General features: G+C 38.5%; 1 protein-coding gene across 1 annotated transcript in view; it reads left to right on the forward strand.

Annotated features, from left to right (window-relative positions):
- VAT1L (vesicle amine transport 1 like) overlaps nucleotides 1-25,203 on the forward strand; it is a gene marked incomplete at its 3' end in the record, with an annotated part of 60,420 nt that overhangs the window by 28,184 nt on the left and 7,033 nt on the right. Inside the window, exon 7 of the mRNA XM_082489144.1 lies at nucleotides 339-533. Coding sequence (XP_082345270.1) covers nucleotides 339-533 — 195 coding nt within the window. The remainder of the gene's footprint in view (nucleotides 1-338; nucleotides 534-25,203) is intronic.

Genomic DNA, 25,203 nt, shown 5'->3' on the forward strand with positions numbered 1-25,203 from the left:
ATGGGTGAAAAGTAAATGGATCAAAGTAAGGGTAGGAGGAGAAAGAAAGGAGGTCCAAATTCCTGAGTTCTGGACCCAAGTCCTAAACCCAGATCAGGTCACCATTCTTATAACACCCTAATCTCATGCAACACAAGCCTGTGTTTTATTTCCGCATGCCGGTCAGCCGCATACTTTTTTGCCTCTTGAATAAAATCCTTACTGCTTCTCTTGGCTGTTGCTTCAGATATGAGAGATGAGTCGTGTATCACATCTGCCCAGACAGTTTTCTTGTGAACTTTTCTGTACATGTCTTGAAAAGTGTTTTTCTAACCCTGCTGCTGTTTATTGCTTTCCAGTGGTGGCAGGTTGAGAAAGTAAATCCCATCAAGCTGTATGAGGAGAACAAAGTCATTGCTGGATTTTCTCTGTTGAACCTACTTTTCAAACAGAATCGAGGTGGCCTGGTTAAGGCTGTGATGGACAAACTCCTGAATCTATATACCAATAAGAAGATCAAGCCTGTGGTTGATTCATTATGGGCTTTGGAAGAGGTAGGAGCACGGTTTCTTTCCTCACTTTGAAATTTCTGAAATGTGTGTGCTTTTAGGTTTAAAATTAGATTTAAGTATGTTTTCTGGTTATTGGTGTAGTCTGCTTTTTAGTTTGTGCAAAAGTTGTCTTCAAAATCCCTGCTATTCAGAAACTCCATAATCCAGAGTTATTCACGCGTTTCTCTAACAAATATTTCTGGAGTTTCAAATGCTCTGTCTAAAGTTCTTGAAAATACTACTAATGTGTTTTTTCAATCTTGGAAAACTATTTCTGTTTCCTAAGTGCATGAAACTTGTAACTAACAAGTGCAGCGCGAAATGCAGACATTATAATTGAAAATTACTTAAAATCTGTTCTGATGAAAAGATCTAATACATAAGCTTTAGTTTCAGTTTTATATTTGTGCTAGGAAATCTTGGAAGCTTGGAGGGTTTCAGGAAGTTACTGAAAACATATCACAGGCAGTCAAATCAGAATTAATTCTTAATATAAGCTACATTTTTTGACTGTGGTGTTTTTGGTGGTTCTTTTCCTTCTAATTGCTCAGCTGTCCTTAAAGACATGCAGAGAAACTAATCTGATGGTGGCTTGGGCAATTATAAGCCCCTTGACAAAACCACTGTTTCCTGAGACTGTTAAACTTAAGATGCTGATAAATGAATGTAAGTATTTTTAGAAGTGTGAACATACATTTGTGTATGAAGAAATGGCATGATTATAGTAGCACTGCCAGATTAATTTTTGTCTATTATGTGTTTGAAGAGTGCTGAGCATGACACATCACTAAGATGCCCTTACAGGTCATGCTCTGCTGAATGTGAATTGTGATTGTATCATTGTATGGGTGCTGTTCAGACGGCGCTGCGACAAAATTCTGTCTGTGCCTGAACACATTAGCTGGTATGACCATGCATCCACGAGGAACTGGTAACCATCACACTTAAGACATTAATAATATTCTATTGTGTTACAACTCTGAATGCCCCATGGGCAGGGTTTCAAGCCCAGCATGTTGTAGATGATTCAAGTAGCATTAAAGCCACCACCATTGTCACGGACACAGGTAAGATATCAGTTGTGTGGTGGGACTCCACAGCCTGTGACAGTTCTTGGAGCAGGACGCATTGCATGTTCACTGGGGCTCGTACGTGTCTGGGCCGGGTTATATGACAAGGTATGTACTGCCTCAAGTCATGCTAATGGGCGAACCATATGGCTCTATGCTATCACTACATCTGCCCCAGTGTACCCCAACACACTGCTTCATGTGGTACAGCAGATGCAAATGGTCCAGCACAATATGGGCTCCACTTGTTCCTCTCCAGAAAACAGAGAGGAATGACAACTTCTCCAGGAAGCCCTTATCTTGGTCTTCCTCAAGGAATCTCTTCCCATTTCTCTAAAATCTCTGCCTGAGGCCACACTGTCATCAGTAGCAACTCAGCACCACCTGGGGCTGACCAGCCAGTGGTTTGGGAGTGGTGTCCACCAGTTTGCTAATTCTCACCAAACACACTAAAATGTTGAACTGCTTACGGGAAGTGAGATGTTTTGATACAGAGCAGCCAGCTCAGGCAAGACAAAATTACTCTGACACTGCCTGAAAGGGAGAGTGCTTTGAAGAGCAGTGTAAAATAGAAATGGGATCAGATTTAGGTTTTTGTTGTGATTTTTTTTTTTTGTGTATTATTAAATAATCTTAAAAAGTATTTTAAAAATTTTAAGTGGCACAAGGCTCTAGACAGGCGTTGTGCAATTTCTTTGTTCATGTAAATACATACTTTTCATGTGTTAAAATAGTAATAATGGCTTGAAAAAATCTTGATAGAGGACAAAACATGAAAAATTACACATAGCAGGCTGATTTTAATAGTCAACATGATGGGAATTTGTTGGGAGACTTGTTTGATAACATTACATCTAACATTTGGCAGTAGCATGCACCATCCCTAACGTTAGATTGTGAAATGTGTAAATACATCTGTTAACAAGCGCAGTCTAGAAAACTACAGCTCATTTATCACGCCTGCTCACATTCCATGAGCTATCTGGTAATTTACAAAGGAAATATCTGGCTGGTATCTTTAGGGATATAACAGTGCTACAGGTGTCCTTGATCAATTGCAAAGTATTACTGAAATATTACTCATTCAGGGCCTTATAATTTTGGGGATATATATTTTTGTGGGTATAAAAATAACTTAGGGCTGACTCTCAAGTTAATATGATACACGGAAAAATGTGTCATAGCTGAGGACTAAATGGAACCATTTTTGTTCTGGTTTGGGAAGTTTCTTTTTTTAACTCCATAGCTCTGATGTCTCCCCCCTTCGGAGTTTGACATTTGATTGCTTTTGATTTCCTGTCAAGTAAGCCTGATTTTCTCCAAATGTCTAATGTCATTTGACCATTCTCAGTATTATTCATTAGAGACTACACCAATATGGCCACTTTTTATCGTGGATGTTTCCTGAGGAAGTTTCCTGATCTATAAGAGCATTGAGAATAAATATGTTTAACTAGAGAGTGGCAGAAAGGTGGACTCCCTGCACAGGACTCGAAAAGGAAAGACTGAATACTTTTCTATGGCAGAAGATCACCCTCTCCAGAGGCTTACAGGAGAATCTATTTATCCTCTGACAAGTAATTTTGTCAGAGAGAGGAGCTTGAATCCAGTAAGTGACATTCGAAATGAAAATATTGTACAGAAAAATCCCAGAGGAAGCTTAACCATGGGACACCTTTCCAAATGTTCAGTCTTAACTACCTAAATGTACCATCACGTATGTAAAAGTTTTCTCTATGTATGAAAGGCATATCCCCAAGATACCCCTTCAGCTTGCTTTATTCGCTCTGCATCTGCATTTGTTTTCATGTATTCATTCTTTGCACAAATATGAATTCACAAATCAATGCAGATTCTCTGAAGCCAACATGGAAGGCACCTGGTTTTCTTCCAAAACTGTGTTACATACAAATACTTCTCTTTTCAGTCCTGTATCAGTCGCAATAGCCATCTGTGTATCAGAGCTGAAAAGCATCTTTGCAGTCTTAGAAGACGACGAGTTATATCTACAGTGATATTCCCCTTTGCTTAAGGCTGGTTGCCACAGGATGACTTCCTGCACGATAACCCCAAAATTGAGGCCTTTATGTTCTAGTGCTTGGGAGAACAGCCAGAGAAAGGGTTTGTGTCTGTTTTAATAGATCTCCGTGAACTGTGTAAAAATGATTTCATGGTTCTAAAAGCGTGGTATGGTTCCTTGAACAGCATCTATTTCTCAATACTTTCTGCAGGAGTACACAGTTTGAATTTAAAAGAATATATTGATTAGACAATATTGTAATTGCAGTGAAATTTTGCCTTTTAAAGTGTTTCAAGTGGCAGTAATACAGGGTTTAGAGGAAGTTACTAGATTCCCATTTGTCATGTTGTAGTGTATGTTAAGTGATGTCTAGCTGATTGTCAAATAATATCCAAGATAGCAGTGTTCAGAAATGATTAGACATACTTAGCTTGATACTATTCTTGTTGAATAGTGCAGGTTTGTCTGAGTGTCAGTGAGATCATTCTAATTAGGATATAATCCTTCCAGCGTTCCGATTTTTCTGTTTTAGGGCCTCATCCAAAGGCCAGGGAAGTCAGTGGAAGGACTCCTAGTTTCACTGGTGTTTGTTCTGGGATGAGGATTGCCCTGCCTCTTCAGTACGGTCTGCTTAAACGAATTTACTGATTGATTGAAGGCAGAGTGGGGCAGAATTTATTCTGGATGGAAACTTACAAGTTTTTTTATTCTGGATGGAAACTTACAACATTTTTTTCAGTGCATCAGACTGTCTCTGACACAAGGGAGATCAGGATCTAGACTACTGACTGCTGCTATGGAGCAAAATTATTTGTATTGCTGTGTTATCTGTTGGTGTTGGCTTGGGAAGGGTAATTTTTATCTCAAATTTACATCCATAAATGCTAGTAAAGTCAAGCCTGTTCTCAAGTAGACCACGAGAGCCATTTTAGGATGTAACTGCAAGAAAGATTTAACTAAGAGAGACAGTAACAAAATCAATAGATACTTTAAAATGAAAGTCTAACTGGGGAATTATTCATCATGAGTTGAGTGAAGTCATACAATAACTTAGCAACTGTTGAGATGTCTTGCTATTTTGCAGCTATTTGTTTACGCGTTCAAGTGTTTAAAAGACAAGATACTTTGTGGATGGTGCATGCTTAAAATACTGTTCTGTAGTAAAAAGCTGATTGGTAAGATTGCATTTCATTACAAATAGAGATTAAAACAGAATTAGTATTCAGTGAATATTTGTTGAGCTTTGTGGCTGTTTCTTTGTTAGTAACTACTTAATCTAATCCTTAATTTGCAGTTAGTCACTCTTTTACGTTCTGATTAATTTGTAGTGTGCATTTATGCATTAGCATTCTCGGGAGGGTTTGTGAATCTTTGGCTTTACACATAGACAATTGTAGATTATTAAGCAGGATGAGAACTGAAGGTTCTCAGAAAATTTAGTGTGTTGAATAAAAATGTACACGTTGCACTTCTCTATTAAAATTCTGTTTTCTTCAGCTTTTTTATAATTGCAAAAGAAAATATCATAGAATCATTGAATCATAGAATGGTTTAGGTTGGAAGAGACCTTAAAGATCCTTAGTTCCAACCCCCCTGCTATGGGCAGGGACACATTCCACTAGATGGGTTTGCCCGAAGCCCCATCCAACCTGGCCTTGGACACCTCCAGGGAAGGGACAGCCACAACTTCCCTGGGCAACCTGGGCCAGTGCCGTACCACCCTCAGAGTGAAAAAATACAGTAAAAAATATATACTCAAGGTAGAATGGGTTATTGACACAGAAGTTATATGCACCTTCTTTGGTGATTTACAGCAGCTAAAAGTAGCACTGATAGGATGTCAAACAAAACTCCCCAATTCTTGCACGTGAACTGCCAGTCAGGAAAGCGGCAATGCAAAATACGGTCCGTGTCATCAAAATATCCATAGGTCCCTTTCCCTCACGCTAGACTACCTGTTTCTAAAAGGACTCTCAGTATGCCAGAAAGTTTTCAGACTGGGGCTATTTTGGTCCATATGGACCAATAAGATTACGGGAAAACATCCTGACTGTGTTGTGTACCAAAGGATTCATTGCATTCGTGTCTCTCACATGATTTAAAGGAGGGCACTGTTACATAGTGATAATGGTATCAAAGACCTGTACTGCCTCAGGGCCAGTAAGAACGATGAAGATAATGAAACCTGTGGAATAGAGTTGCTACTTACTCTTTAAAAAAAAGAAGTAAGAGGATAATCTGCTAATATTACAAGATCAGGCCAGTACCTTATAGTGGGCACTGAATGTCACCCTGAGTCATTGGTTTGTAGTGATAATGTAATAATGTCTCTAGCAACTCCTTACTTAGCAAATGGTGATGCAACAACTGTAGCCCAGGTCCAGGAATATGCTTTGGCACTCAGCTGTGATTGAAATCAGTGGACTTGAGGCACTAAATACACTTATGGATCAAGCCCTGTGGATCTTGATACAGGTATTGGAGGACTCAAATGACTGTGCCTTGTGGTCAGTGCAGAGAATGTTTTTGACTGGAAAGAGCCCTGCACCTTAATTTAGTTTGTAAGGATCACTGCATCATCAGTCTCAGGGCTTTTTTTTGGCTGAATCATTGTGAAAGATGTTGCAGGTCTAGCGGTAAATATAAGTGAGATTCCCTTGTCTTGAAGCCCGAGCTTTCCTTGATAGTAAATTGCTAAGGAAAATTCAAGCTGTGTTTAAGAACCTAAACCTGAAAGGAGTGCAGTGCAGCTGATCACATTATAGTATCATTATGGAATACCTGCTGATACCATAATTTCCTTTAAAAGAAACATTTTCTTGTATGTTGCTGCTCTCTGCGTTAGATTTCAATGTTACTAGCATGCAAAAGAAAACAGTAGAAGAAACCTTCCATCTAAGATCATAGCCTTACCAAGTTCAATCCAGTGAGGAGAACTGGACAAAGGAACGCTTTCCATACAGAATTTATAGCATGTTTTGGGGAGGGCAAAGCCATCACAGTGTGTCTGTTTTAAGCACAGCTCTGTGGCTTCAAAGGATTTGGGTACTGTGAACCTGTTTTTTTCCACTGAACTCATCCTCTGGTATAAATTACCATCTCAGGGCATGCTTTTAGATAGCAATGATATAAACACTGTTCGAGGCGGGGGACAGGAAATCTGTAACCTATGATAGTAGAATAATAACAGTTAGCTCCCTAAAGCAGAGACTTAATTTCATCAAAAGCTATTCATGCCTTTCACTGATCTTACCTTTAGGGCAAAAAGCCTTTCATGTATCACTACAGTAAGACGTAGAGAAAATTGACCCATTAGTTACTTTTAACATAGTAAGAGGGCAATCTAATAATATCAGATGAGGCTGGTACCTTGTTAGGAATACTAAATGCCATCTTCTGTCTTTTGGTGTTTTCTTTTTTCTTTTTTTTTTTGGATAATATAATAATGGCATGTGCAGGTTTTTCTCCTTTTTTTCTGCTTGGTGAAAACAGATTCTTCAGCTGAAGAAACTAAAGCATTTTGGACGTCAAGTGACTTCTATAACATTTAGAATTTGTATTTGTTCTTCATGATATGCAAAATAATCAAGAGTAACATGATAAAAGTGGAAGTTCATTTATAACCCAAGTAATAACCCACCCTGGAATACAGAAAAGAATAATTTTTCCATGAGCATGAAACAATTTACTTTGCAGTATCATATTGCAGAAAGAGGGAAATGTAACTCATTCTGTGAAAACTCCCATGAACATATCGGTGTTTCCTTTTCTATGATCGCTTCTCTAGCATTACAGTGCAGAGTCTGCTTGTTTTGATATTGCGAATATTTCTTTGACGGTACTTCATTTGCAGTTGTTCATGAACTGTGTTCCTGATTCACAGGTATTAGCTCTGCATGTGTACCGTCCTGTGATGCCGCCAGAGAACTCTCTTAGTTCTTCCCATGTGTGAGATTCTGTTCCCTTTGACTGTATAAAATAAACATCTGTAGTTCAAAGTAAATTTAAATGTTTTATCTGTACATCACTGTTGTTTATTTGTATACAAACAAGTCTACCACAAGTTTCATGCAGATATCAAAGCATACAAAAATGCAAGGAGCTGTGTCTTACTAATGTACCAGGTTTCAAAAAAGCTGTGGGGAAAGCAGACTGAGAAGCAAAACCTGAATAATTCAGGGTAGCTTGCTTCTATGTTCACGATCAAATTATATACAGTTACAGGCCAAAATATCTTTCAAATTTTGGGAAGAGCAAGGGGAAAGCTATTCCACTTGAATTTTACCTCACTAACGAAATGTAACGAACACAAGTTCTAAATGAATGAAAATTGAGTCATGAATAAGATGATTTTTTAATAAAGATTTTGCAAAGATTTTTTCCCAAGATGCTTATCTGAAGTAAATATTAATTAAAACTCCAGATAATTTTAGTGCTATATGTTTAGAGGAATAAAACATACCTTGAAAGTACTGGAGATCAATTAGGTATTGCAATTTTTTTCCCCTCTTAAGCATTGTGTATTCCTGATTGTGGGATCCTCACTGCTCTTACGTGAATTATTAAGTTCGTACTAAATGCCTATATAATTTCATTTACATTTCTTTCCCATTTAATGGTGTTTAACAGGACATAATTCATTCTACCCTTCCTACCTGTATCAGCAAGTGATGGCATAACCCAGTAGTCTTTTTGGCTTCACTCACTGTTGACGGCAATGTAATGTGATTATGATTTTATTAAAAGAGATAAAAAGAAGCAAGACAAGAGTTAGATATAGGCACTGTGGCTCCATAATAAGGCCATGGATACAAAACGTTAGCTGTGATTACCACAAAATCAGATTGGGTAAATGAGCTGTTTTAGGAAACTCAGACTGCACTTGTTAAGTCTGTTAAGTATGTAAGCAGAAGTCAATTATTTTCAATTGCTATACATTATTCATAAACACTACATAAAATTCAAGCTACATGAATGGCATTTAATTAAACAAGTAATTTATTTCAGCCCTTTCCTTCTTCCTCTCCCTCTCCCTTTCCCTCTCCTCCTCTCCTCTCCTCTCCTCTCCTCTCCTCTCCTCTCCTCTCCTCTCCTCTCCTCTCCTCTCCTCTCCTCTCCTCTCCTCTCCTCTCCTCTCCTCTCCTCTCCTCTCCTCTCCTCTCCTCTCCTCTCCTCTCCTCTCCTCTCCTCTCCTCTCCTCTCCTCTCCTCTCCTCTCCTCTCCTTTTGAAATTTAGCTTGTTTTGTCCAGCCTGCCAGTTGAAGACCTGTCTTTAAAGAATTTGGCCATCTAGAGTATTCAGAATGTTCCTTTCTGCATGCTGAGAATATTCATGCTATAGTACTCATTAATAGATAAATAACAAAAGAGACAGTGGATATCTTCACTCGCCCGATGCCATGCAGCATGTTTTGGAAAGATCATGGATCGGCCTGCAAATCTGTAATTTCCAGTTGTGGCCTCTACCAGCCAAGCCCCTGGGCTGTGTCTTGGCATCTCTGTGAGCCTTTGTGGTTCAGCGCGTTTACTGGGGGCTCCAATCTCAGAATGGTGTGTGTTCTTCCAAGTCTCAGTACGCTGTTTCATTGCAGGGGAGTGGAATGGTATCTTAGTGTTTTGGAATGGAGTAGCAGACCACAGGGCAGTATTTTGGCAATATTTCTGGTGAACATTGATTCAGTGTTCAAATGTTGCCGTTACAAAGGTTAGAAGCTGACTAGCGTGAGACTAAACCTCTCTCAATTAGCATAAATGCAGCCCGCAGCTACAGCACTTTTCTAATCTACTTTGTAAGCACTCTGCTAAGAATTAATTAGTTATGGAGATACGCAGGCAGAAAATACTTTTCTAGAAGGCATGAGACACTGGAAGTTGAAAGGGCAGTGGTGAGTCACGATATGTGTTTCTGGGTCAGGATGGATTGTCATTTCTGTTTGCCCTTGTGTGCCACGGAGATAATGGTTTTCTCTAACTGCAGCCAGAGGGAAACAGCGTGTAGACTTGGTTCCCGATGGAGAATGTGAGGGAGGGGGAAATAGGCAGGAAGATCATACAGGAAGCACTGATATGTTCCACTCAAGAAAGCATGCACTATTAAAGACAAACTAGTCATATGCCTCCATTTCATTAAATTAGCAACAGGAGCTTGTATATGGGAAAAACTGGTTTGTCATTTATTAGAAAAATAAGAACAAACCTGTTAGATGGAGCAAGCTGCTGATTAATTACTGCGAAGAAGCAGTATTTTACAGAAGTAGTCTGCTTACTTAAATACATTAGCTGGCTCTTAAGTAATAAATTGGCACACATTCCTTATGTATTGAGCTGATAAGGTGATACTGTACCCGCGCAAGAAAGTAAGCAGAGACCTGGCTAGGGAAAGCTTTACCAAAGCAGAGGGGATATACTCTAGACATCAAGGACACCTTTAAAAACACCAACGTATGTGTGCATAACTCCAGGAGATAAAGTATATTTCTTCTATGTTTATCTTGAATGTTTGACTCTAACACATTTGTTTTACACTTCATTTTTCCTGTTTATGTCACAGAATTTCAGCTGTTCTCAACAGTCAGGAGAACAGGGTTTCATGGAGTCATTTCCCTATTCAAAACCAATTTATAGCCTCTTCGTGCAGTATTAGAGTACAAAAGATACTTGCTTTTATACCCTTGATCCAAACATGCTTCAATCCATTCCTTTTTACATCTACCAGGTAACACAATGAAATATCCACCCATCTTCTCCTAGTCTTGCGTGCAGGTTGGTTAAGTATATGCAGGTTAATTAAGTACATTAACTACTGCAGGTTAGTTAAGTACATTACATCCACCAGCAGCTATAGTTTTAAATAGATAGTAACAGAAAGTTTACCTTATCTCCTGTTTCCCAGAATTGGTGGTACCAGTAACTGGCAAGGAATTCTTAAGTTTTCGAACAGTGAGTGTTTTCTGTCACTCGGAGAAATAACTATTGGATGCTGCAAATGAAAAACACTAGATAAATAGCAGGTACTAAAGGGAAAATATTAGAAACTTAAGTTTTCAAAGACACATTTAGATGCTATTTTCTTCCTGTGCTATGCGCTATTAGTGTGTGTAGTTTAAGCCACAGAGCCTGTGAATGGAACCGAGGATTTTCCTCTGTGTCAAAAAATTCTGCTCACGCTTCTTTGTTAATTAGTTGACTGGTTCGGAAAGAAAGCGCTCAGTTATTCAAGTTGAACTGGCAGGGACTGCTAATGTGAGACACTCAGCTTTTCTCCCAGGGTATCATGAAGGAGAAATCTGAGGTGGGTATGAAAAATTCCTAGTGATTGTTTTCATTCCCTCAGAAACTTTTTTTTGGTCCAAGTTCAAATTTAAAAAGACCTGTTTTCCCAGATGCTAAGTGTTTGAAGAAAAACAGAGATAGAAATAATGAAGTCTATTTTGTGATGTTGAGAGAGCTGAGAGCTGTTATCCTTATATGTCTGGCACAATACAGAATACAAATAATTAAGATTTCTCCTGCCTTTGAAACCTTCCCATTTTCAGACTGGGAAGAGATCCCTGACGATTTTGGATGAGGTTTTGCAAAAAATCACTCTAGTTATTTTTTTTTTTCTTGCTATAATCTATGAGTCTCATACTTCATTAATCAATTAATGCCTAGAAAGCCATCTGAGGAGTCAGTGAAAAGAATCAAAAAAAAGGGAATGGGAGATAAGAATAAGGAAAATACCCCTCTATATTTAAATGTGAGAGGTCCGTTTTGTGTAAATGCTGTTACATTGGCAGCACTGGTCCCTGTGGCCATCCTCCGTGACTGACAGTGAGCAGCAGACTGGAATGAGATGCTTTCAGAGACTGCAAAATTACTGTGGTGAGAAACATCAGTAGATACTATGCCTTCAGCATTTCTGCTGTATATTCTAGCTCACGTTTTTCTACTTTTGGGGATTTTGGGTGCTTAGTGTATAAAGAGATAACGTTGACATAAGCCTTTAGCTGTAGTTGGAGGATGTTTAGTTGTTAGTAGACACAGAACTCTGGTAAACGAAATGAATTGGGCCTTTCTGGTTTTAGAAATGTTTCTCTAAAGTGAACATTCTAGCTCTCTCCTGGGGTCTGCTTATCAGTACCTATGTAACAATAGCCAAAGAAAAAGTAAATGATTTGTTCCATCAGCAAAACCAAGTTTGTGTCTCAGCAACTAATCACATTGATGACTTGTTTTGGTAGACTGGTAAAATTCTTTGAAATCTCATAAGCAGTAGCACAAAATTCATCTCCTGGGTGGTTGTTTTCTTTTTTATTATTATTTTCATACTAATAGTCTAATTGGGTTACTAGATTCTCTTTATTGCAAAGAAGACACAAGTTTTGTGTTCTATTTCATACAACACTTTACCAATATATATATTTAAAAAAAGCACTTATTACTGTCTTATCTACAAGACTTGTAGGTAACATAATTTTGTATTTTTATGTAGGTCATCTTCTACATATTGACCAGATGATCCTTTGCTGATATTGATTTTAATTAGGAAGGACAGCTGAATATTAAACTTCATGAGTCAATGTATTGCAGTATTTGAGTTGAACCTTACACACCTTGAGGTTCATTGCTGGATCAGCACAACACAGACCAATTCATTACTCTCTAGAGCAAGCGAATGAACATCCCGGTCAGTGGAAACTGGCATCTTCCAGGTTGTGCTTTAAGCCCACTCTTGGGGTTCACCAGGAGACTCGTGCAGTTTCCCTGGCTGTGAAAGTTGGTCATGGACACGTACTCAGTAGTAGTAGCAGCACACACTATGTACAAGTCTGTTCTGATGCCACCTGATTATTAAGCTGTTCTGATTTGGATTTTTTTTTCTATTATCCAAAATTCCCTGTCATGTGATTTTTAATGTCTTAAAGCTTTAAGATTTTATAAAATTTTACAACATTAATGCATACTATGATAAATTTCTCATTTTCTAAGCATAGTGGGGAACTTTAGTTGGAAGCAAGTTTACTTTTCTGGTTTACAAGATTTTACCCTGAACAAAATGCAATGATTGTATCCAAAATAACACTTTATTTTAGTGCATAACAATCATTAATCAAGATAAATGTTCTCACCTAATGAAAATGGCTCATATATTCTTTTCAATCATTTTAAACACAGATGAGTTTTAGAAGCGAAATTTCTCTTGGGCATAAAAACATCTCTTAGCATAATGTAATCCAAATTTAATGTGATAATTGAGAGTTTTATGTGGTATCGCAGTTTAGTAATAATATTATTGCTCATTAAAGATAATGATATAAATTAACACCAAGGCAGCAAAACAGATACATTGTCAATACTAAAAGGCTCCTATGTATGTTGGCCTGCTGTGAATGATTGAACACAAAGATAATTTGTAGGGGAGGTCTGTATGTTACGATCACTGGCTTAGAGAAAACAATACTACAAGGAAGCAATGTAATTTAAGACTTTCAGACTAGCAACTGATTTTCCACTGTTTTGATTTTACTGAATATGCTAGTTTGAATATCAAAGTTCAGGCTCTGAATGTGGTATTAAAGTGCACATATTTGAACATGTAGGGCAGATCTATAAGAAATAAAGCCTGGTACATCGCAGACAGCTCCAAATCTTTGTTTAAATGCGTTCAGGTTAGTAGAATAAAGGTTGTGTAGAAGTGAATTTCCTACCATCACCAAGTAGCAACAACCTTGAAAAGAACCTGAGTTTATTTCTATTACATGCTATGGTTATGTCCTGGGTAAAATATCATAAAGATCTTAAGCCTTCCCGAGGAAAAAGAGCATAACCTTTGAATTCTTTTGCAGAAGTAACAAAATGCTGTATCTTTTCCTTCAATTTAAAGGAAACATCCAGTATAATTCTAAGAGTTCCTACAGTTAAACCTACATTAGCCTAGAGCTAGCAAAATGTGTGTTAACTGAAGTTTTTGTCTATTTTCCTGAATTATTGTGGCTAGTATACATGCCATTTGCTTTTTTTTGTGCATCTGCACATGCAAGTTTAATTGAATTAGATGAGAAACTGTCTGAGCTGAATCAGCGATGTTCTATCACGTGAACGCTTGGGCCTTGGCTCCCTGCTACCAATTACACAGCAATTTGATTTCAGCTGATACAATGCAATGCTAAGCTGAAGGAATATTCACACATGAGCATTAACCTTGGTGTAAACTACATCAATTTTTATGGCAATCACATTTGCACAATACTTACATGGAGTTAAGATCTTTAATATAGGCTTATAATGAGACATTTTTTAACAGTGGCAGGGGAAATATTAAGTAATAAAGCAAATAGGACTGCAAAATATAATGTAAAACTGACAACTAGTGAACAAGATAAATTCCAATCCCTTTCATCTTACCTAGATGAACAATTTCAGTCTTACTGTAAAGTGATGTAGCTCAAACTGAGGATAAGGATGAATGATACTCTGTAACATTACAACTGTATTACAATTTAATGTATCGGTGCCTTTTGGTTTTGTTTAAGTATACTTCTAATGAAGTTACAGAGTGGCACCCAATGGTAGGATCTGACTTAGAGAGCTTTTTGAATAATCAAAAAATATGATGATGCCTTACGAATAATTAGATTTGCAATCCTCATGGTACTACTTTCTGAAACAAAACAGAACAAAAAACAACACTGAAAGGAGAAATACTTTCTCATTTGGATCTTTGGGATTTACCTTGATGAGTTTCAAGAATTTACATAATTGGTTTACTGATGAGGGATGGATTTTATTGGACAGAATCCATTGTTACAAAAGAACATGGAGACTTTTTTCAAAGACACTATTAATGTGCTCTTATAATCTGATCCTGGTTGGTGGATTTGTATATGAAACTTCTCAGACTTTGGCAATTACAGTGTCAAGGCTTTTTAATGATTATGTCTTTACTATCTGGAAGACTGAATGTTTATAGTATTTCGTAACCAGTAAGTTTAATTCCCATGGTTTCGAATAGTGCCTCTGGAATAGAGCACAATTTCTTCTCCACGGTAGTAATAAAGGAAGACTTAAAGTTCCTTGGAATAAGCAGACAGGTAGTATAGTAATTTCTAATTTTTTTACTACGAATTTTCAGATCCCATATTGCGAAATAAAGAGCTCAAAATAGAGCTCAAGGAAGAGTGAGGAATATGTGATAGAAGGACTTTGGGAGTAAAAATAAATATTTGACTCAGTTGAATTGTTTAGAAAATATGATGAAAAGTCACAGTGGCAGAAGTCATGTTGGTCACAGGTTTTGTGCCTGAGTTCCAAACAAATCACCTGCCATTTGCAAAGGGTAGAGAAAAAAGCACATGTTTTCATGAGGCAGGATCTTATTACAAGGTTCAAGTAGAAGAAGGCAAGGCACATGCAGCAACCCCTAGTGCTGCAAGACAAAGAAGAGAGGGAGGGTTAAGGGAAGGAAAAAAAAAAGAAAACTACTGTCACGCACGTTGTAATGCTTTAGGTCTGGGTTTAAATTAGTGTAGAGGAGAAATACTGGAAAAATAAGTGGTGCTGGTAAGCGACGGAGAAATCTCTAATAAAGAGACTGTAGAAATGAGTCTTCTGTGAAGATCCAGTTATTGAATAATGGTTCTGGTGGATTAGAGAGCTGAAACAAGCCTAAAGGACAAAAGCAGTGGTGGGAGTTATATATGCCATCAGTATGGAGTGCTGGTCAAATAATACGAGACAAAGAAAGGACTTTCTTTTTGGAAAGTTTTCCATGGTTTTGCAGTTTCCCAAAACAAAACAAATCCTCTCTAGTGGGTACACACAAAGAAATATCTCCTTTATGTAAAATAAATTGTTTTGCAGCTAATAAACAGAAATTTGAATAAACAGGTACTGATAAAGGCTTGGGAAGGAGCGAGAAAGTAATCACATGTGGGTTTTTTGTTTTGTCATAACCAGAAGGTACTTGTACGGGCTTTTAGTCTAAACATACAACTGTACAAAAGAATCACTATTTTTTCATCATAGTAGTAAAACAGTAATAGTACAAACTGTCTTTTGCATATGCACGCAAACCCAAATGGTATGTGCAGATCTGCATCCTGGAATGAGGCAGAGTAACCAGTACAAATAACACATATGAGTTAAATATCTTTATTCTTGCCTCGAACTTTAGTGTACCTGGGTGAGCTCAGGTTGCCTTACCCCTAATTTGATTGCATTTGGAGCATATGAACAGTCATATGAGGTCAGAACAGGGTTTCACCTACACCAATACCCATCATCTAACATGACAAGGACTGTTGGTTAGAGAGACAATAAAAGAAACAGCATATCGAACAGACACTGTGAGCTTTCTGGAATCATTTTCTGGTATTATTTGGCTCTGAGCACTGTGTAAGTACACTGTGCAGGTGTAACTGCATACATGTACAAAAACATGGTAGAATTGGCATTGATTCTTGATAAACGAATGTTCAAGAATCACCTAATGTGTTGCAAGCTGCTTTGTTGGGTTTCCCTCCACCCCTGCAAGTGGCAGCATTTGTGCCCATTTGCCCGAGGCAGAGTTAAGGCATGGGTTGACCTGGCACACCTTGCAGCTACTTAGGTCAGAGGCAGTGTAGAATGAGCTGGCAAAGAAAAGCTTCTTCTGTCTTTAAATAGTGTCCTGCAAGTGTCTAGACAGTCTGTGTGAAAAGCCATGGTTCTGGAAGTATTTCAGACTTTGCATTCTCGTACGGCTGTCAAACACTGTAGTTCCAGAAAGGGTGTCTGATCTTTCACTGGTGTGCGAAGAGGGATCTCTCTTTGCCAGATTCCCACAGAGGAGTAACAAGACAGCATTGCTGCTGCAAGGCTGCGCAGAGGTAATCAACGATGTTCACCTTCTACAGTCGAGGCATTATAATTAGAAAGACAACAAGACAACACTACGCAAAGCAGTATGCTTATAATTAAGTCTGTATGTTCTGGGGGTGGAGGAGGGGGAGAGTTTAATGACACTATTCGAGCACGTTCAAATTCTCTTATGTGAAAGAGAACAAATGAGACATACTTGTGGGTTGGTGCATTTTTCTCCAAATGTTTTTTCAAAGAGATCGCAAGGCAACATTGCTGAGGCAAGAGTTTAAAAACTGATGTCATGGAGATTGATAGTCAATAATAACATAAGAGGTCTTTTTTTTTTTTTTTAATTGCACAGTTATGAATGTCATAAAGTTTATTTCCTGCCATAAAATGTTATAACAGATTGTGATGGAATACAGGAATACACCAAACTGAACGTTATATATTAATTCCATTTAGGCAGGAGACTGCTGCATCTTAACCAAATACAGAGGGCCTGTTTCTTTTGCCTGCGACTGCCAAAACTCCTTTGCAGCCAGAGGCATTTTCCCCAGTGTAAGAGCCGCTGCTGCGGACCAAACCAGACTCACTGGGGTGGAATCTGAACCACTACACTTTTGAATACCCCAATGTTCAGGAATGTCTGGGGCATCTCTGTGTGCACAGTTGGCTGCAACTCACTATAAGATGCATTGTTGTTCAGAATGGAGAAAGGTACTGTAAAGGTGACCAGTTCTGAGCTCCTCTGCTCACGGCTTTGATGTGTTTGAAGTCATCTTGCTAGTATAAATTGGGGCCATGCTATGGTAATTTCTGCCAGCAATCCTGAAGGCTCCAGCAGCAGCTGGCAGGCAGTGGCTCACAGGAATATAGTGGCAACCAGAAGTGTGATGTAGGAGGGATCTCGCTTTGGTCAGTGCATTTGAGGAACTTTTTAACTATCCCAATAGTTCTGTATCCCTTCCACACACTGTGCTCGTCTTCAGGCTGGTTAATCTCAGTATAGAGTCAATATGATTGTGCTGTTGACTAGACAGACTGCTGCAGAAGATTTGGGTCCAGGAGTTCTGGCTTTATTGCTGCCCTAAAAGAAATTCCAATGCAGGATTCTTAAAGCTTTATCCTGATTCACAAGATACGGCTTTTCTGCTCCAGTGTGTTCCAGGGATTTCTCCACCAAATCTCTACCCTTCAGAAACAACCCTTGACTTTGAAAGTAATAACATAATTATTTCCCATATTAATGCAGAAATAATTCCCTTTTTCTTCAAGCTTATGTTAATAGCAAGTGATAATGAGAAAAGCTGTGCTTTGCCATAAATCAAAAATAGCTTTCCTTCTCACCCTGTGCAGGTTTTTCTAAGGTAGTACACACAGTCTTGCAGAGATGTTCTTTCTATAGCACTTCATTTGCAAGCAAAATGCTAGTCTTTAACTGTCAAAGTGCTGAATAATCCTGAGCTGTCCTAACTTGCTGGAATTCTCTGTGTTGATGGGTCAAATTTCAAGGTCTTTTCTCTTCTTTCAACTTGTAGGAAAGCTCCCACCAAATTGATAATGTAGGCACTGCCATTTAGTACTTCTAAATATTTAATTTGATGTTGGTTCTGCCTTTTTTCTGCTTTATCCCTGTTGACTCCATAAGTAAAAGCTGGCAACATTTGGCTCGGTTATTCTGTAATTACAGGGGTTTAAGTCTCTTTTTCTTTGAATTTTACTGAGGCAAAACAAATACTCATTGACGTCAGCAGGAGCTTATAGGAATAAGGCAAGAATGAAAACAGCTCAGTTCTGCAGCTGTAGCTCTCTATCTAAAAGATGTATAACTTAATAGATATCTTCAGTAGCTGAGGGAGGACTCAGTCAGAATTTGCCTGTAGCGTTAGTTTTTATTCCTTTGACATTTTTCTCATCTTGGGTCTGGTTTTAGTCTTGCTGCCATGGCAACATACAGTGAGGCTAAAAGGTATTCCAGAGAAAAGGTCTTTCTTCGCTGACAGCAGCAGAAGGGAGTAGAGGCCAGAGCTGCTGTTTGCAGCTGTGAATAGCAATGGAGGAAGGAAAGGGATTTAAAAAGTACCTTCTATTTGCATGTATGCAGGCAAAACCATTGGTGCAAAAGTTCAGCATAACAGAGCACAGGTGAGTTGGATAAAATAATTTTTGATTTCAGCTGGATGCTAGCAGGATGCCATGGCATGTTAGCTTCACAGCAAGGAAACTGACTCAAGTTATTTTCCTACTCATGTCTGAAATACTCAAATAAGCTCCAAATCATTGCTAACAATACTTACTTTTCAACACGTCACCAGTTGATTTTTATTGTATCCATGTTTTCCCTGTGCACTTTTTTTTCAGTAGGAGTTTATGAAAATTGGGCCCCAGATACCCTGAGTTTGATGTGTCTTCTTGCATATGCTTAGTGCTTGATTTCTGCATGTGAAGAGCTGGCTGTATTCACCCTGGGCAGGAATAGAGCCTATTCAAAATCCTGTAAATACTATGCTGCTTTTCCATCTGTCTTGCAAGATGCTGCATACCCTCAGCCTCCAGGAGAACAAAGAGGGTTTGAGAGGTCTCTTTTAGAATTAATGGTGTAGGTAAGAGAAGAGACTCAGCCTGGGAAAGAGAGGATAATCCAGGCCAATTGCAGATGCAGCTTTGCCAGCCTCCCATATAGCCAGCTCCCATGCCAACAGCTAATTGGAGGATTTTGCCACAGTGGTTAGGTCAGTTAAATACTAGAAGCACTTTTCTGCTAGCTATTCTGCTACACAGGGCAAGGGAAATATTCCTATCGTGAACATAGATCATTCCCGTGGAAGTGTATTGTGGTCAATACAGGTTATTGCATTGCTCCCAAGGGAAACAGTCCCTACCAGCAAAAGGATGGTTTTGTCCAATTAACTGCATCTGCGGTAGGGTAATTTGTCAGTAATCACACCCAGGCAAACAGCTTTTCTACTAAACCTTGTATGGAAGACAGCCTGAGAAAGGAAAGTATTGCAAACTCATTAAAAAAAAAAAAAAAAAAGCTTTAAAAAAAGTCAGCGTGTTTCCCAATGAAATATTACTTCACTAAATCATATTGCATAAACATGAGAGAGACAATTCAAGATTAGCAAGGAGGAAGTATGCCAGCAAAACAATAGGACTAAATTTTGACAGATGTAACTTTTGAGAGTAGAAGGACACAGTCATTGGTGCAAAGGAGCCCAGTGGCTGCTCATGGTGTGTGTCGCAGCATATCCTGGGAGCCCGTGTCCTGTCGCTTCCCTTAGACCAAGCCACGTTAACAGGGCTGTGGCAAATGTAGCCTAAAGGGGCACTTCCTTTTGCTCTATACTTCCTGTGCCCTAATGCCCTGGCAAAATCTGCATGGAGTAGTATACCAATTCACTCCCCTCAGAGCTGCCGGCAAGTTAAGAAACTGTTATCCTTGGTTTCTTGAGTTTCCTCCCTTCCACAGACCAAAGCTAAACAGACATAATCCAGAAGACAGACAACATGATTTTTCCCCGTATGGAGTGCTGTGCTCAGTTTGAAAAGCCATATACGCCAATGACGTGAAAGAAAACTTTTCTCCTGGTCTGAGAAGAGCATCTGCAATTACAACACAGCTGACAATTGAGACAACATTGCTTTGTAATAGACCACAGCAGTGAGTCTGATAATAAAAGTCACGTTGCCGTACAGCACTAATGAAAGCTAAAGTGTTAAAGCTTTGCTTATGTGGTATCTCAGCTAGAATAGACTGCAGTATGCATCTTTTTCTTCATTACTGCATACAAATGATGCTTAAATAAATATTATTGATATTAGTGTTTGTAATTCTAATGGTGATAGCTCTGGGCTCATTGAAATAGTCTGTTACGAACAGCAACAGAACAGAACCAGCCCAAGAATGAAAAATGGGCAAGTTTTTAATTCAGATTATTCTTTCATAAATCTGAACAAGATTTGGATCATTACCTGTGACACTTGGGTTGCCAAAGTAACCTTGACTCACCAGCTGATGTTTGCGTACCGCATGACACAATCACCATGGAGATCCTGTCCATGTGATTTTGCAGACACGATGCAGTTGCAGGCTTCACAGACACACAACAGCGAGCAAGAGGGGAATTAATTACTAGTAAGGAGTGCTCTTGCAGACAGCTCTTCTCTCTGTCAGAGACAGCCTGCACGGAAGTAATGCAGAAGCGAAACTTCTCCTTATTGTTTTAGCTGCGTATAGAGGACGAGGGCAAGCATAACAGGAGGAAGCTTTTGCGGTTTTCATAAGGAAAATACTGAGTTCTAATGGAAAGTTCGTGCTCTGCCAATATTGGAGGAGTGGTCAGAAAGTGCTGATCTATGTGAAAACCATGTTTGAAGGATAATACTCGTTTATGTACGTTCAAGTAATTGAAGCCTTTTGAACGCTACTAGTATTCCTTTATCAGCTGAGACTTTTATCCTCTCCTGTACCCGCTCTTCTCATTCACATGCAACCTAGTGATGTCAGGGAGGTTACACCAGTGTAACAGGGAGTGAGATTTGTTCATATACATAGAATATTCCAAAGTCTCCATGAAAAGTAGCTGTCATGCTGTGTGCTTTCCTTTCCACCGTCTACTGAACTTCACAATAGCACTATGAAGTAGATTTTGGACCTGTTCTGCACAACAATACCAAACCAGAGACCACACTGAGTGTTAGAAATATCCCATGAGATAATCTAATATTTCTTTGTCTTTTCCAACCTATTTGTGAACCAAGACTTCTAACTTAAAGTTCTAGCACATGCGTGTATGTTTAGACAATTACCTAAATCCCTTCTCTAATTTCTGCATTTCTTGTATCTGGCCTCCACATTACTGCTATTTCTTTCTTTCCTGAACTTCAAACTTCTTTTATTGACAATACAGTTCAAACAACAAACAAAACTTTTGAGAAAAGTAATGATTTTGGTTTGGATGGTTAAGCGGGTGAAATGGGTGCTCCCTCCTTTCTCCCAATATTCTTTGGAGAAGAGAAATAAGAGAGCCTCAGGATAAAGCTATTGTGCTGTTGCAAAATGCTTTGTTCCACCTCTTTTACTTATATATGAACTTGGCTGTACAATGAAAGATGGTTAAAAGGTGCCGTTAATATTTCTGTGTGCTACAGCTGTGATTAGCAGGCTTGGCTATGATCAGGTGGGGGTTCTGTTGACATGATATATAAACCCCTAAGAAGACACGGTTCCTGCTTCAAAAACTGTCCGAGACCATCAGCTGGTATGAGCCAGTAAGTGAGGGAGCAGGGGTAAATGTTACATGAACTATGGCTGCTGCTTTTCAAATAATCAGCTGTTTCCAGCCTCCCATAAACGATACCAAAAGAGACTTGGGAAGAATTTGAGGGGTGTAGTGACATTGCCATTTGGGGGATTACTGTGAAGAATCACTAAAGCACCAGCTTCGGAGATGTCTTTCTTGGACTGTTATGTGTAAATGCAGCACAGGAAAAATCATGTCGGTGCTTAAAATAATACTGGGTAGAAATGCTCATAGGAGGTGATGTGGGCAGGACAGCCTTGGGTTGATGGCCAGATGCAGAGAGTAAATGTTGCTACTTACGTCTTTGCTTTTAGTCTGAAGAATCAGCTGAAGTATTAAAGAGGGAAGGGACACAGCTGGAAAAGTGAGACTTTGGGGTGGTCTTTGCAGCACAGGTTACAATGGATGAGGGGATTATTTCATGGGGAACAGTCTTGCTGTGCTGGAAGGTTGGGATGTTTTCAACGTGTAAACGGAGGACAAATGGTGATTCTTTGAGATGATGGGTGAAAATAAACAGCAATATTGAACCTAATAAAGGTGTGGAACTAATGAGGGGGGAAAAATTACGGTTGTAGATCATAAACTAAATTGATGCTCTGTTCCACTGTGCCTGTCTGGAGGTGAGGGACATTCCATTTATTTGGGTGCTGGTTACCTTTTGACAACACGTTACGATACAGCGTTAGGACAATTGATGAGTTTGACAGATTATACTGAGAGAATTAAACTAATTTCACTTATGGCTTGGATTAAATTTTTAACCTTCACATAAGATTCTTTAGCCTTTCATGCTAAGGCCTAATATACCAAAAAGGGGAATGAAGGAATCCTTTATTGTAAGCAGAAATCCTTTCATATACCTCAGGGAAACCCACTGTCACCAGAGGGGCCCAAAAAAAGAAAGCACACAGCCCTCTGCCACGGTCCAGTAAACTCGCCTTAGCTGAGAGTGAGGGGGTAAAGAAGTTGTCTGCAAAAACAAAAGTGTTTTCTGTAGATGGCAGTTTGTGCAATGAAATGCATTCAACCTCATGGAGTTCAAGGAACATCTTTCAATTTTTCAATTCCTTTTTTTTTCTGAAGTAAATGTATAACTTTACTAAAAAAAAAAATAATGATAAAACTCATTATATTACTGAGCTGAACAGCTTCATGTAGGATGATGAAAGCACTATGTTTTGACATTTCCACTAGGAAGTTTTTCCATGGCATGTTGCGTTCATTGTTTCTCTCTACTAAACACCCATATTGCTAATACGGGCCTTAATCCTCCTATGTCTGCTGTTGGCATCGCGAGCAGTTTAGTGTTCCAGTTTGGCAATCTCTCTTATTTTACTCCTGAGATTGGTTCCTTCTAAGAGCCAAATACAGAAATGGATCATTATGTTTAAAATAATATCCAAAGGCTTGAAAATAGCATCCCTTTCTTAGGCAGCCTGCATTTATCTTTCACACTGTGAAATGGTGCAACAGATAATTAGTAATGCATTTTCCATTTAACTTTTCCTATATTTATAAAGCAGTAGACTGCTTTTGCTGTATTCTAACAACAAAATGAAGTTCCAGAGACAATTGAATGTCAGCAAGCATTTATGAATACCTCAGTAGAGATTACTGTTGGCTCTTGATATCAAATGTGGAACAGCCAGCAAATTAGTTTGAAGTAAAATGGGTAAATAAGTGGAGGCTTGCCTATAGCAATACAAAGAAGGAGCATAATTGTTTGTTTCAGGCATATATTATTTATAAAGGATCAGACTTGCATCCAGGAAAACATCTCTATTCAGGAAGTTTCCAAAGTAGTCATGGTCTCAATACAGTTTCCAAGCTTGTTCTGTAATGGGGATCCAAGGTGAAATGATAAGATATGTTCTGTCAGGCACCGCACTCCACACTTCGTCTCCCGTCAGGCGCAGGCTCCAGCAAATTGAAGGATCAGTGCCATGACTACCAGGACAGTAGCAGCGGAGACGTGAAATGAATGACTTAAGATCAAAAGCCGGACAAGAAATCTGTCCCAGTTACTAATTTCACCTGGGGAAAATACAGTGCTAAAACCAAACAAGAAAAATCCAAGGAGAACATAGGAAAAAAACTGGTATTAAGGCAGGTGTACAAGATGCAGTTCAGGAAAAAATGTCTTTTAGACAATTTAAAATGGACTGGTTTTACACACTCCCATCAATAGCTATGGCAAATCAATGGAACCATAAGCTAGCTGCAAATATCCAAAAGTAATGTCATAATCTGATAGCATATTCTGTTACTTGCTCTGTTTGTAATACACAGTTTTTCATTATTTTAGGTTTGCAAAAACTATTTAAGTAAAAAAATATGTTGTGGCTGCTATTTTTAATTTCAGTATGTAGATCTTTTTTCTGGTCTGAGTGGTTATAGGTAATAACATCCTTAATTTTGTGCCTTTTTAACGTGTATTACTCACATAGAAATGTATTGCAAATTAGTCAGGAGTGCTGACAGAACACTTCATTACACTTGTGTAAGTCATTTGTGGATATAATGTGATTCCTAAAAGCTGGTTTCTTCGTTGCAGTATTAGCACTTTACTATTTGTACTCTGCTATTATTAGTACTTTACTATTTTAGAAATGCTAGTATGAAACCAAAATCACTTTTTTTGTTCCTTTTTTTTAATGCAAGCTTGTACTTTATTTTAAATTGGAATTGCTATCAGCTCACTAATGACAGAATGACTACAATAAAATCATACCGTGTTCCCAGTGCATACGCTGGTGGTGTACTCAGTAGAGGAAGATAATTTATGGCTGTTATTACTGAGTATTCTCTTTTGCCTTTAGTGAAATAAAAACTTAGCAAATCATATGGTCTGCCATGAAGTTTTAGCTAAAAAAATATGGAAATCTGTCTTTCTTTTAGAGATACTGTATCAATTTAGCGTATCATTGCTACAAGGAACAGCAAATCTTTTGTATGTATAATATGATGCTGTTTAACAATATCTAGAGCTAATGTGAAACTACTAAATTAGCTGTTTTGTTAAATTGGGACTTTTTAGGCATTTCTGTGAACTACAGCCTAGTTCAAAACATTCTCTTTGCGCAGTGATTTGATGCATAATCTTTTTACTAAAAGATACAATTTTAAAATTTCACAGACAAACTTTAAAAATTATTTTATTTTTGTGTCGTCTTTTTATGCTTGTTTTGGTAATAGGTAGCATCAAGACCTAAGTATCAGTAATTTCAAGGTACATAAGCAGCCTTTCTAACATCAAAATCCCCAAATCCAATACAATGAGCAACACTGAACGAATCATTTTAGCAACCTACTCCATTGAAAAGATATCTTTAAAAAACCCCACAAAGTAAAGACCAAACTGATCTTTTCCCCATCACAAACCACAGAAATAAACACCCACAACGCACAAGCAGAATACCCCGAAATACATACACCAGTCTAGGCGAAGC

Source organism: Vanellus vanellus (genome assembly GCF_965231255.1).
Source record: "Vanellus vanellus genome assembly, chromosome: 12".
Taxonomy (NCBI): domain Eukaryota; kingdom Metazoa; phylum Chordata; class Aves; order Charadriiformes; family Charadriidae; genus Vanellus; species Vanellus vanellus.